General features: G+C 38.8%; 1 protein-coding gene across 1 annotated transcript in view; it reads left to right on the forward strand.

The window, feature by feature from the left end:
• Window positions 1-14,356, forward strand: part of LOC135473585 (ATP-binding cassette sub-family C member 5-like) — a 34,108-nt gene that overhangs the window by 1,613 nt on the left and 18,139 nt on the right. Inside the window, exons 3-13 of the mRNA XM_064753443.1 lie at window positions 1,071-1,218; window positions 3,706-3,708; window positions 4,764-4,848; window positions 6,668-6,816; window positions 10,405-10,618; window positions 11,076-11,146; window positions 11,867-11,938; window positions 12,635-12,759; window positions 13,016-13,088; window positions 13,669-13,872; window positions 14,164-14,305. Coding sequence (XP_064609513.1) covers window positions 1,071-1,218; window positions 3,706-3,708; window positions 4,764-4,848; window positions 6,668-6,816; window positions 10,405-10,618; window positions 11,076-11,146; window positions 11,867-11,938; window positions 12,635-12,759; window positions 13,016-13,088; window positions 13,669-13,872; window positions 14,164-14,305 — 1,286 coding nt within the window. The remainder of the gene's footprint in view (window positions 1-1,070; window positions 1,219-3,705; window positions 3,709-4,763; window positions 4,849-6,667; window positions 6,817-10,404; window positions 10,619-11,075; window positions 11,147-11,866; window positions 11,939-12,634; window positions 12,760-13,015; window positions 13,089-13,668; window positions 13,873-14,163; window positions 14,306-14,356) is intronic.

Here is a 14,356-nt window from a genome sequence, read left to right on the forward strand (position 1 = left end):
TTTTTAGGTTTAGTCCTGTTTAGTGTGATTACTGACCTCGAACCTCCGTTGTGGTTGACGTTTGGCATATGAATGTCTGTTTTAGACGCCTTTTGAGCACAATGTGGATAAACAACATGAAACTCGAACTTAATCTGTAACTTCTTATTTGTGGAAAAATGCTTAAGTCTACAACATGATAAAACCGGCCAAAATTTTATTCAAATTTAAAGACACATTACGCGAAAATCAAAAGTCATCTGTGAATTGTCACGGCGAAGCGATGTATAAAGTTTCATCACAACTGGACAACCATACTCCCTACAGCGCATGCGTCGCTCTCTGCCTTTCGCTTAACCTCACTGCCAACAATAGCAAATTTGGAACAGAAATCTTGAACAACGCCTAGGTCACTGGGGTCACTGTGATAATGATGTCAGAAAACACAAGAAATCCGTCTCAACCTTCGTCTCTAATAATACTTTATTCATATCCATTCTCCTTATCTAGAGAATGTACAACATCATTCTAACCAAAACCTGAAACAATTTTATTGATGAATGCTGATTAAATAGTTCATCGGTAGGGCACAGGTGATGAGGCTAATCCTAAACAAGCTTACATGCGTCTTACGTGCTTGTGTATTGGTGGCAGTGATGTAAAGCGAAAGGTGGAAAACGACACACGCGCTGTAAGGAGTAAGTTCGACAATCCATTATGAAAATTCAAGCCCAGGGATATTGTTTCGAGATTAGCGCACTTGGTAAACACCAATGGACCCACTCTCCCAGCATGGCACCGATAGAAAACTACTGAGTCGAGCGACAATAAGGCTACCAGTGACGTCAGAAGTGTGAACTCATGTTATTTAACTTGACCCTAAACAGTTATCCGTGGAACAACAATATATAGTTATGGTTCAGCTGTTTTTACTATCTTTATGCAATAAGACACACACATAATCAATTCACGAAACAAGATAATCGTTTTATCAAAACTGTACCAGGTGGTAAAAAAAAAGTTTTGTTGTTACTGGAAATAAGCATGATGGCGGGATGTAATTCTACATATAATGCTCCCTCCTTCAATAGACTGGGTGAGTTATGGGAACGAGAGTTGAGGAAGAAGGGGAGGAAGAAGGCCTCCTTATTCAAGTGTTGTGTACAATTCGTGGGACCTATGTTCTGGAGACTCTTGCTCGGATCTGTCTTCTTTGCTCTCAGCCTAGTTATCTTAACGGTGAGTATTGTGCTGAAGAGATCTACTTCACTTCGTTCGTGACTAGCTTAACGGTGAGTCCGCCTTCTTAGCTCGTGACTGTCTTAACGGTGAGTCCGCCTTCTTCGCTCATAACAATGAGTCTTCTTCGTCATCTGTACACTTGACCAAAAGCACTGAGCTCTTGCTTTTTATCAGAGGAATCTTTGCTGGAGAAGCCATATTTTATAAACAAAATTACCTAATTCTACCTAAGCTATGGTGCTAGAGGCGTGTAATTTATTACTATCTAATCATTTATATCAACAGTTAGAATAAATCTCAGAGGTAAACTGATGAAGGGTCACATTTAACCGGTTACATGTGACCATTTTCCAAAAATTACTCTGAGATCAATGCTCTAGTTTTACTCCCTGTGTCGAAGTCCGTTATATTGTATTCCTTCATAGACCGGGATTCTGCTGGTGGACTAATCATTCCCGAGGCCTGGTCCATTTTCATCGTTTTTATGTTAGTGTTTTGAGTAATTCGAGGTAAACCTAACGATCGCCAAATACCACATGTTTTATGCACAATAGCTTCAGCATAGCGTAACAATGCAAAGCCAAATTCTCTACCCGTTCGGTCAATTTATGACATTACACGTGTTGTTTCCAGGTCGTGGTGATCAGACAGATGGTCAGATTTCTACAGCACAACGAAGATCTATATTTCGGCTTTATCCTTACGGGCGCCATGCTCATTCTTAATCTGGCACAGATTTCCACCTTTTCTTATTGTTGTACTTTAGGAAAACAATACGGTACGTATACTTATTCAGTTTTCAGTTTAATGTTGTTTTGGAATTGGCTTTGCGATCACTGACCCGGAAACTCCGTTTTTATGGTTAGCAACTGGTATGCAAATATCTTGTTTGCACATAAACTTATAAAGAATTCCTTAGAGAATTTTATCCCGCCTTATATTTTAAGTCACTATCAGGTCTTTGATCATGACTCCCATGTATAGTAACAAATGTTAAATAAATATATTTGCACTAGCATTGTTTCTTTTCAGCTAACTAATGTATTAACCTGGATTTTGATAATATTTATTTTGCTAATATATTCATAAATGTTATCTTAATTCGGATTACAGGCATGTGTTTGGATAGCAACAACAAATTTACATTCAAATAAATTTATTAGGCATGAAAAACATTTTTATGTTTTCTTCTCCTTTAAAGGATACATGGGGCGCTTACTTTTTATTTCGTGAAGGATTAGTGTCCAGATTTAGCTACTGGTTCTAATTATAAAGGCTATAACTTGTCTAAACAGAATGTTCCCCGGAGGGCTAATGATTTTAAATCCATCAAAAACAATACATTTACTGGCCTAGCCGTTCTCCCAGTACAGCTCAGCGGGTGACGTCACAGATGGCCACACCTAGTCTACCTGGGAATTCGTATCAATTCGTAAATTTTCGAGATGGATTCTGGCTACACAGAATCAAATATACTGCCTTATCAAATTGAGCCCATACAATTCTGCTTAAGCCAGGAAGCTGCGGGAGGGAGGGGGGGGGTGGTGTAAATTGCTATAATTTATGCCTTGAAATGAACAGTCAGAATAAATCCAGATAAACTGACAAGAGGCCGTATTTCACCGGCTACGTGTGACCATTTGACAGTTATCACACTGTCGTCGCTGCTCTGGTCTTCCTCTCTATAATGTTAAATATACCTCAATTTTTTTCACATTTTTTGCCATATGTTCATTTTGCTTATCTCCTTAATATTTGGTTTCTAATACCTTTTCATGTATCTTTTAAGCGCGATTTAAATGAATAGAACTGAATGCACACAATTCAACTCCTTTGAAGAACTTCATACATGTAACTGCATATCCAACTGTCAACAGCAAAGGTGCAAATTGAAGTTTTGTGGACAAATCATTGCAACAAATATCTCTTTTACATGTCATTTTATGTTCATCTTCAAGGCACCAGATTAAAGGGAGCAGTCATGTATTTAGCATATGAAAAAGCACTACGCCTGGAAACCTTCCAGAAAATCACCGTGGGCGTGGTATGTATGTATGCTCATTCTGCTCAGGCATAATGTTACAGATACGGAGGTAAGCCTTAATCATGCAGTCATCTGAAGACGATCTGGTTTGTTTTCGTACAGCTGTTTTCCCCCAACAATAAATTTATTTGTCAGGTTGCACGGTGTTTTACGTCGTCGGTCATCATTATAGTAGGAGGCAACCGGTCAGAGCTGGACTTGAACGAAATGGTCGGAGGCTCCGGAATCATCACGCCGTGCTGGCGTGCTAACCCCTTCGGTTATGGAGCCCCTCTCACCTCCAGCAATAAAACCGACTCTTTCAAAAAATGTGAATTATTCTTCAACATTTTAAACTAACTGAACATAAATCAAATGGAAATAAACCAACAAAACAAAATAAAATGAATAGCATGAATATAACGGTTATAACAACAAGTATATGTCTTCTCTTCTTGCAGCTGGTGAGTATGTTTGCCGCAGATTCTCTCCGTGTCTTCATGGCTGTTTATCGACTATATACCGTATCTATTTTCATCACCATACTGATTGCAACTGGCTCTGCCACGGCCTATTTGATTGGCTGGTGGATGTTGGCCGGTTTCGGTGTATTTGCTTTGATGACGCTATTACAGGTATGTTCAATGTGATGGCTACACAGCATTTTGAGTAATTCTAGTTTAGCGACGTCTCAATGATTATATTTAACATGGCCACATTTTTGTTCTGGCGTTCACTCTGACCTTCCTCACACATCATGTTTGACTCTTCCTTCTGTTCTTTCTGGCTCTTCATTCTGGTCGTTCTGGCTCGTCATTTTGGCTGCTTAGTTCCATCAAATTCATCGAAATATTCGTCGATCCCATGAAAAGGGCTATGTGACAAACTAATACCTGTATTGCGCTCCGATAAGCAATAATATAACAATCCACAACTGCCTATTTCTTATATTTTTCAGATGTTTTTGACTAGTTTGTCAGCCACACTGCAAAATCAACGAATGATACACATGGACTCCAGGGTAACGCTATGTTTTGTCCCGCTGCCGTTCATAAAAGGGATTTAATACAAATTCCGTTACAATTAAGCTACAATGTGTCATAAAATTTTGTTCTCCTTTTGCTCTGAATGTTTGCCTTAATATTTATGTCGTTGACTATATATCAATGTTTTCTGTGTGAAAACTGGTTTGTGTTTTGTACACTGATTCGCAAATCGATTTATTGTTAAGTGTATTGATTTGTCCATGCGCTTTAGCACTGGACATGCATCACTTATTCAGTGCGCTCACTTCACATTGACAGTTTTTTGTAAGAATCATCAAATGAGAACGCGGTTTTACGTGAGTGTATGTACTTTTTCATCTTCAAGAGGTCACGTGCTGAAGTCTGCGGTCGCGTGTCGGAGAATATAACATGGTCTCTTATTAAATGTTGCAAGTTTTCGTAAATAAAACGTAATTTTAGTTTGTATCTGAAAACTGCATTTTTTATTTTGCACGATGGTTGCGCTTTGTCAGATCCAGAAAATGAAAGAAGTACTAAACAGCATTCGTCTGATAAAAATGTGGGCGTGGGAAAAGCCATTTCTGACAGAAATTATCGGTAAGCCTATGCGTATCCTGCAAATCCGTCACTCCGGCTCAGTCTGGAATGACCTTCAAAACAGTAGTCTCCCGATAGATGTATAATTGAGTGTAAGGGATGTACCTGTACTGTTTGAAAATCAGTTCTAGACTTTAATAATTTTCCGATAAAAATTGACGTTGGGATTGTGTCGCAACCTCTATTGAAATAAATTACCCCTCTTCAATAGTCGTAACCCGTAACGAAATAATATTTCATTAGAGGTTGCACCGGCAACCCCTATTGAAGTACAGAAGATTTATTTCAGTTAGGCAGTTTTGGGCATATTCTACTCGCCATTTGAAATGTTTCACACCTTTGTAATGTTATAGTTTCAAAGATATTATCTCTCTAACTGATAGAATACCACGTGTTCAAAATATCAGAAACTGTTTTATTTTCTACAAATATTTTTAGCTGTTGACGATTTTTCCACGACGCGTTAGTGGTATTGGGGAGGGGAGGCGGCTTAAATATTACTAAAAATCCTGTTTTATGGTAGTTCTGCTCTGTAATGTTCACGAAACTTGCTGAATTCTGTGTAACATGTAGAAACCTAATTATTCTAATTCAAGAGGCTTCTGACCAGTGCGATCGTGAGTTCAATCCCAGCTCATGTTGGCTTTCTTTCCGGTTGTACCTCAGCAACCTGCGGATGGTCGTGGGTTTCCCCAGGCTCTGTGCGGTTTCCTCCCACAGTAAAGGCCGCCGTGGTATAAGTGAAATAATAATATATGTAAGTGAGCACGGCGTAAACACCAATCAGATAATTCAGTAAATAAATATGATTAAAGGACATTTTATGTTAAGCGGCAACATTTGTAGCCTTAATTGTGCTAAACTCCTATGAACCAATCGATCAATCAACCAACTACCCCAACTTTAGTCAAGTGAATACAACTGACAGTAAGTTTAATGTTAAACGGCATACTTTGTTTATTGAAAACAAATAAAGCGAATTAACGAAACTGAATTTCTCAGCACTATTGACGCCTTTTCAACCTCATGCTCATTTATACTTAATCAATGAAGTACAAAGGATTTGCACCGTGTGTATAGTCTTCCTGCCATCAAGTCACCTTTTAACTAGCACAAATAATCAGTCATCACTAATGATGTTCACAAACTTGAATAGATCATTAAAGAGATTCGCCTCATCAGCAATCAAGAATAGTTATTTAAACACAGAATGCAGCAGATAAGACGTAATTGAAACTGATTTTTCCTTGCTTATTTATTTGCAATGGGAGTCTACCGCAAGTCATTCAATGGGTATTAGAAGCCATTGGATATTAAAATGGAAATTACTCTATGCTAAGGAGCAGACGATGGACGGGCGAATATTGAATTTGTTCACTGATCACATGCACCGGAATGGTTTCCTCTTTAAAAAGACAGAAACTAATGAGACCCAAGAAACAAAAATACCACATCTAAAAGTATTAAAAATCCTTGTTACACAGAACAACTTTGTAAGAATTTTCTGTTTCAAAAGAATTCGTATAAAAATACTTATCACTCTGAACCTATGTACAAACTCCAATAAACTAGCATGGATTATAATCGGAAATAGCTATTTTTCAATAGGGGTAATTTATTTCAGTAGGTGTTACGACAGCTTGTCTGTTGAGTAATGGATTCTACGGCTTGTGTGACGCCCTGCAAATACAAATATCACGTACGTGACGTAAAACAGCGTATTATACACGGGCTCCGAATTTTTTTTTTTTTTTTTGAAGTGTGAAATATAGAATTACCTGCGTTTACGTCGTTCATCGTACGTGTTTTGTTTCTGCAGATGAAAGGAAAAAGGAGACGTCAAAATCCAAAAATCAGACATTTTTGACCATATTGGGAGTTTGCCAGATATTCCAAACGCCAGCGTTAGCCACGGCGATAACATTAACCTTGTACAGTTATTTCGGCAACACACTGAACACGGAATTGGTAAGTTTGTGGTCCTCCCTGCAGCTCTATTGAGACAGTCCCTTGTAGTAGTTATTCTTTTCAAGCCAGTTGTCCAAATAAATAGGACGGTTCACAAATGTCCCACTTCTTGCCTGTAACAAATATATATGAACCTAGACAAGGAAATCGTGATCCGCATATGTTTTCTGAGGATATGCTGTTTGTACATCCATTGTCTGTGTGTATTTTGACTGTTTACACCTTTGTCTATGTATATTTTGTCTTTCTGTGTGTTGCCTATGTATATTTTGTCCGTCCACGTTTTTGTGTATATTTTGTCTGTCTACACGGTGTCGTTTGTCTACATGCCGTTTTTTGATGACATGTCTGTTTTCATGTTCTCTTAGTGCATTGGTATGGGCACATTATCTTTATAAATCTTGTTTGTGTACATTTCCTCTGTGTTCATGGTGTCCGTGTGCACGATATCAGTGTACATGTATGTCTGTTTGTTGCATGTTGCTTGTCTGTACGCCCGATAAGTGTGTCTGTGTATGTCTGTTTGTTTGCATGTTGCTTGTCTGTACGCATGATGCCTGTGTAGATGTATCTCTGTTTGTCTGCATGGAGCTTTTCTGTACGCACGGTGTCTGTGTACATGTGCGTACATGCATGTCCGTTTGTCTGTATGCTGCTTGTCTGTACTCATGGGGTCTGTACTCACGGTGTCTGTGTTCATGTTTGTCCGTTTGTCTGTATGCTGCTTGTCTCTACTCACGGTGTCTGTGTACATGTGTATACATGTATGCCTGTTTGTCTGCAAGCTGCTTGTCTGCACATGTATGTCCGTTTGTCTGTATGGTGCTTGTCTGTACGCACAACGTCTGTACATGTATGTCCGTTTGTCTGTATGCTGCTTGTCTGTACTCACGGTGTGTGTGTACATGTATGTCCGTTTATCTGTATGCTGCTTGTCTGTGCGCACGGTGTTTGTGTACATGTGTGTACATTTATGTCCGTTTTTCTGTATGCTGCTTGTCTGTATGCATGGTGTACATGTTAACACAATTATCATGGAACTGGTAAGACCTAAACTCGGGAGCTCTACTGAGACAGTCCAGATAGTACTCTCATCAAGCTAACTGTAAAAATAAATATGGCGTTTTGCAATTCTCTCGCCCTTAGCCCGATACAAATGTGAGCCTAGAAAGTATCATCTTAGTAAATCGAGATCTACATATGTTTTATTATATGCCTACTTGTACACGCAGAGCACGGGGTGAAACCTTTTTTCATTGACGTGTTGATGCCTCCACTTCTCTGTTATTACATGCTTTTTACATGTTTCCATGTTGCTTGCGTACGTGCGTGCTGTCATTGTGGACTACATGTGAATTGTCCGTGGACATGTTGTCTGTGTAATTATTGTGCGTCTACAAATGTCTGATATTTTAAGTACCGCTGTGCACAAGATTATCAGGTTTAAAAACATCAATTAATGTTCTCCCTGTACATTTCTGTTTAAATTGTGAACGTGTGCATGTAGGTTGTCTCTTATGTTTTTTCACCTGCGTCTTGTGTCTTTATATGTCGTCCCTCTGCATTGTCTCTGTCTACAATATGTCTGTTTATACTGTCTGTCCACGTGTTGTCTGTCTACACTGTTGCTGGCTACGTGTTGGCTGTCTCTGTTACTTTGATTAAATGAATCTGTGATTTGACATAAACCTTTTTTTGGAAACCTTGCGATATCTTAAATCATAACATGAAGCAATTGCTTTCCAGGCTTTCTCAGTTGCGACAACTTTTTCCGTCATGCGATATGCGCTCATGGCGTTACCTGTTTACGGTCGTCATTTTGCGGATATTCTGGTCAGCTGTCGGCGAATTCAGGTACTATCTTTTAGAATTAGAAATCAACAGCTTGATCCTTGTACATATATATCTGAGGCACCCGCTTAGAGTGTATGGACAAAAACCTAGGTGGACAAAAGCCCGTTTTATTTATTATACACATCGATGTAGGGTATATAAAAATCACACAGTAACCTATACAAATGAATAATGATTTTTTATTCTTTTTAAAAGTATTCAAAAATAATACTTTTCCTGTGAACTATAATATGATTTGGATTAAATTTTTAAATAATCAAAACACATAAAATTGCATAAGATGCCTGTAAACCGACTCAAAACACATACATTATGGCAGCCGCGAGGTGGTAATGCGAATCATAGAAAGCTATAACCTGTATGCTATGGTGAAATATTTCAGCCAAACAAATTGAGTATGTTGGCTGAATAAACCTATATTTGCTCGACGAAAAGCATTCGATAATAATTTTAGAGACATCAGAGACTGTCATTTTTGGCAATATTGTTATCAAAACGTATGTGCACCACGCTGACGAGAGGAAAGCTGTCGACAAAGTTTTAGATGGAAAACAAAAGCTACACTATATGAATTCCTGTCAACGAATATTAAACATGATGTTTTTTATACTTTCGGATATGTTTTGTCGGTTAATTATGACGACGGGGCTTTTGTCCGCCGGAGTTTTTGTCCGCCGAGGTGTTTGTCAGCGGGGCTTCTGTCCTCGAGGCTTTTGTCCGCGGGGATTTTGTCATAGGTTCATGTTGGGGTGTATCTGCTTAAAATAAGACGAATATATGAGGGACACGTATTTCGGGATATTTTTTCTTTTACTTTCACGTACAAACAATTGACGTCTGAATATATATGAAACCCATAGAAAGAAAACAACTGAAAATAGTTTGAGAAATAGTGCATGGATTTAGAAAAACTTCTAAACTTCAATTTGTCTATCTCATGCGGCTTTAAGTCAGAAGATTTGCCAGGCACACGATGTAAGTGTGATATTGGACTGTTCAGTTTCCTACCACTGTAAACCTATATGTATGTTAAAACTTCTTGACCGGTGAAACACCAATCAAATAAATAATATAGGCAAAGTTTAGCGGTGGCTGTGATCCAGTTTCACGTCACCCATGTGAACGCGAAGTGGGGTTTTTAATTCGGTTTATTTGCCCCAGCTAGCGACGTGTCTTTAATTCAGTTTTAGGTCTTTGCCCCGGATACGTGGAGGTCAGGATGGCGTCTTAATTACTAAACCGATATATATATATATATATATATATATATATATATATATATATATATATATATATATATATATATATATATATATATATATTATATATATCCCTGAACTGGCTTAAAACCAGCTTTTCCACATGGTCGTGTGAACGCACGCATTTTTACAGCTGTTTTCGATTTAAACCCGTTCAGATTTGATCCAGTTTAAATTTGGCCTGTGTGAACAGGGTATAGCTAAATGGGCCATGCTTGTCGTGTCGTTTAAAAGATTGTCCAAGAATTCGCACGTCCTTGTCTAGAGAGGTGGCGTATGGTTTGACCCCGGCCTTTGGTCATAAGTAAACGCCACCTTTGAATTATACGTGTTATAATCTTAGGCACGGTCTAAAACACCAAGTGAATAAATAAAATGAAACATTTATTACCATATCATGGTAACTTGATTGTGTACGACGGTTGTGCAAAGTAAAGGTTGACGATTTGTGTTAACCCAATTTTTGCTTCATCAGGACTTTTTACTCAGACCGGATGTGAAAACAGAATCCACTGTTGTCAGCGATGACCAGTTAGCTGTAGAGATGAAGAAGGCGTGTTTTCATTGGCCCTCAGATCTTGAAAACGGTGACCGGAGTAAGGAAATCTCCAACGCATATTCAAATCCTGTGATGGACGAAGAAAGTGATACTGAAATAGATTCTGCCTCAAATGTGTCTAAGCCCAACGGTACTTTTCTCGACTGTTTCTTAGGAATGCCTTTTTTTTTTCCAAAGCCTTACCCAACACAGCAAAGGGGTGTTAATCATTATGGTCTTGTCCATCTGTGTATCCGTCTGTCTTCCTATCTGTACCGGTACTCATTTCTGTCACTTCCATATCTCTGAACTCATTTAAAGAAAATTCATGAGCTTTTGAAGAGATGATCATCGTTCTGGCCATTTTATGTCTATACTTAGATTAATTTATGTATTAATCAGCTTACTTCACGTTTTGTTATAGTCGTATCTCGGAAATTATTGAAAGGATTCATTTGATTTTGCAGAGATGATCTTTGTGACTCATGACTCATGTAGCATTTTTCAATCTTCACCTCCATATTGTATAACTGTTTTCACTGTTTTCTTTAGCTTACACAAAGTTCCACGAAGTGACTATCGTGTTAACAACACGTTTCTACACACAGGTGTTGTGACTACCAAGCCAAACCTGGGCCGTGAACCTGTCCTCAAAAACATATCCTTTGAAGCAAAGAAGGTAAATCACGAGCATATGTTATTTCAGCGTATCAAACAACTCCAGTTTTTCTTGTGCTCAGCTACAGGCAAAGTATTTTTTTGTACGTGCATGGACCGAACATATATTAATCAGATTGTTTTATGTAACAATCTTTAGATAAATTTAGCGGGCTTCTCTTCATAAGTATACTAGATAGTTTCATTACATCTCTTCTGATAACTTGCTAATCCCTGAAATTTCAATACGTTTATCTCTCACCTGACAGCAATTGGTTAAAATTATCTACCATAATTCTGTATCCTGTATGTATAACACAGCTTTTTGGATACAGGCACAAGTTGCACCCTTCTCTATAGAACAAGATCAACATCCAGGATATTTCATTGAAACTTCAGAATAACATACACGTTTTAGGTACTTATTTAGGGTCAAATTATTATTTTATTTTGAAAATGTGACAGCCTTTCTAGGAAATATTTGAATGCTACAGTTACAGACCGTCTTAAACGTCGTTTAATATAAATAAGAGACGTTAGTATAACGAGTAAAACCATAGCCGCGAGGACAGTGTGATAGCTGGCACATGGTCACACTTAACCGGTGAAACACAGCCTCTTGTCAGTTTACCTCAGTTAGGGTTTATTCCAAACTGTTAATGTAAATGTTTAAATAGTAGCAACTTACACGCCTCTGGCACCATGGCTTTAACTCATACACACCTCGGGTAATATATTGTAGGGTAGTCTTATCGGAATCTGTGGGCCTGTCGGAAGTGGGAAGTCTGCCCTCGTGTCCGCTCTTCTCGGTCAGGTAAGTCGCCTCACCCCCTTGTCATTTGTATGTATGCATGTATGTATACTTGGGCTTTTACGTAGTATTCTTAACAACTAGAATTAGTTTACAGTCATACGGGTGATTAGGTGTGCGTACGTCGTACTCAAGAATATTTGACTTATACGACGGCAGCCAGCATTATGGTCAGAGGAAACCGGGCACAGCCCAGCGGAAACCCACGACCATCCGCAGGTTGTTGACAGACCTTCCCACATACGGCCGGAGCATACCCTATCATACCGAGGACAACAAGACATGACACCCCACCCAGTCACATCATACTCACATCGGGTCAACCAGTCCTGTTTCCTTGCTCCAACCTCTCAGTGCTGATCACCAAAAGAAGCAGTGCCATTTTTAAAGTCTTTTGGTATCACCCGACCCGGGTTTGATTCCAGGTCTCCTGAATACCGTCTTGTCATTGGCGTGTTGGTGGTTAGTCAATAAAATTCATGAAACATTATTTTCCCTTATGTACAGATTTACGCGAGAAATTGAGGTATATTCATTGTCTCTTCAAGGTCTTCACATAAATCAAGTGATATCCATTGATTGGATCAAGTGTGACTCACTTCATATAACAGTATACAATGTCGAGTGTTAATGGGAATGCCAAATCCATGTTACACTAAAGTTTCCACATTACGATGACGATTTTGATATCTGCTCCAGATGACGCAGCTAGAAGGGAGTTTGGCTGTGAACGGAACTATAGCCATTTGTCCACAGGAAGCCTGGATCTTTAACGATACGCTTAGAGAAAATATTCTGTTTGGTTCTCCGTATAACAAGGACAGGTATGGATACAGGAGACAGCAACGACTTATTCGTCATATTTGATTACATGCAACCAGAGAAGAATGGCCATATGACATTTTTGTTTTAAGAATGATTTTACCTACCAGACAGCGTCATTGCGTGGATTACAGCTTTTAGGATGTTTCTAAGTTGTGAATATGCCTCATGCATGACATGTCAGTAGTACTTTCGTTAGCATTAATAATAGTGAACGGTTCAGTTTTTTAAAGAAAATGATCTCGTTTGATCTTGTAGGTATGAGAAAACATTGGATTTGACTTCTTTGCGAACCGATGTGGAGTCTTTTCCTGTAGGAGATCAAACAGAAGTATGCTGAGTATTGTCATTCAATTGACGAACGTGGTCCTTTTCAAAGGATGACATTTATGAAATACGCTGTGGAAAATTTGTAAGGTGGACTTTTCTGCGTAACTTTGCATTATTTGAACGGGACAAATTGAATTTGGTCTATCTTGAGATTTTGCAAAGGTGATTAAAATGCTTAAATAATGACGTCACAAACTATGATACTTTCTGGATCTGACAGACGACAATTTTTACTGATGCAAAGATACAGTGACTAGGACATATTTTTTAAGAAATTATCAAATTTTGACCCATGTGATTTTTGTCCCTTTCCGAACTCTGACTATAGAATAGAATAAAACAATCGCCTGACAGAGTGAAAAATACAAAATGGCCTAACGGAATACAGCATCTTACTTTCCTACAAATGTCATAGGAATAGTTTCACCGGCGATTATAGGTTACAAACACAAACAAGACATACACCGACTCCGAAAGACTAACAATGACAGACAGCTGGTAGAAACTACTATTTTTGCGTATCTGGGGAAACATTGCGTAAACAACTTACTAGTATCTGATCTTCACATCTCTCGTTTCAGATTGGTGACCGAGGCATCACGCTAAGCGGTGGTCAGCGTCAGAGGCTGAGTTTGGCCAGAGCCCTGTACAGTGACCGGGACATTTACCTCCTGGACGACCCTTTCTCCGCCTTGGACGTGACCGTCGGTCAGCAGGTGTTTACCAGGTGTATCAAACAAGGTCTGAGGGAGAAGACCGTCATACTGACCACTCACCAACTACAGGTCAGTCAGGGCATAAGAAACAATACCGTTCTGTCATTGTTATTTGTCGTCTGTAGAAGGTAGAGATCACAAGCGTAAGAAAAGTCATAAAATATATGCCCAAAACCCGGCATTTATAATATTTTATGTCACATATTTCTTCCCGATGGAATCAGCCAGACACAGAGAATGTGAGGTTAGGGTTAGTACTTAGTTAGGACTTCACACTTTGCCACAAGGCAGTAATATAATGACATAGTAAGGAACTACGGAACTAAAGCTACTACGGAACAGAGTCATTGTTTATTCCAGTATCTTCAAGACTGTGATCTAGTGATTTATCTAGAAAATGGAACAGTATCAGAAATGGGAACGCATGCAGAGCTAATGGAACAGGCCAAGGAGTACTCCCATATGATCAAATCTTTCTACGAAAAGACAGCAACAAAAGAAGGTACCGTATAAACTATAAATTATTTTATAGCAACGTGTGAAACATTACAGT

The sequence above is a fragment of the Liolophura sinensis genome, chromosome 8 (assembly GCF_032854445.1).
Source record: "Liolophura sinensis isolate JHLJ2023 chromosome 8, CUHK_Ljap_v2, whole genome shotgun sequence".
Classification (NCBI taxonomy): Eukaryota; Metazoa; Mollusca; class Polyplacophora; order Chitonida; family Chitonidae; genus Liolophura; species Liolophura sinensis.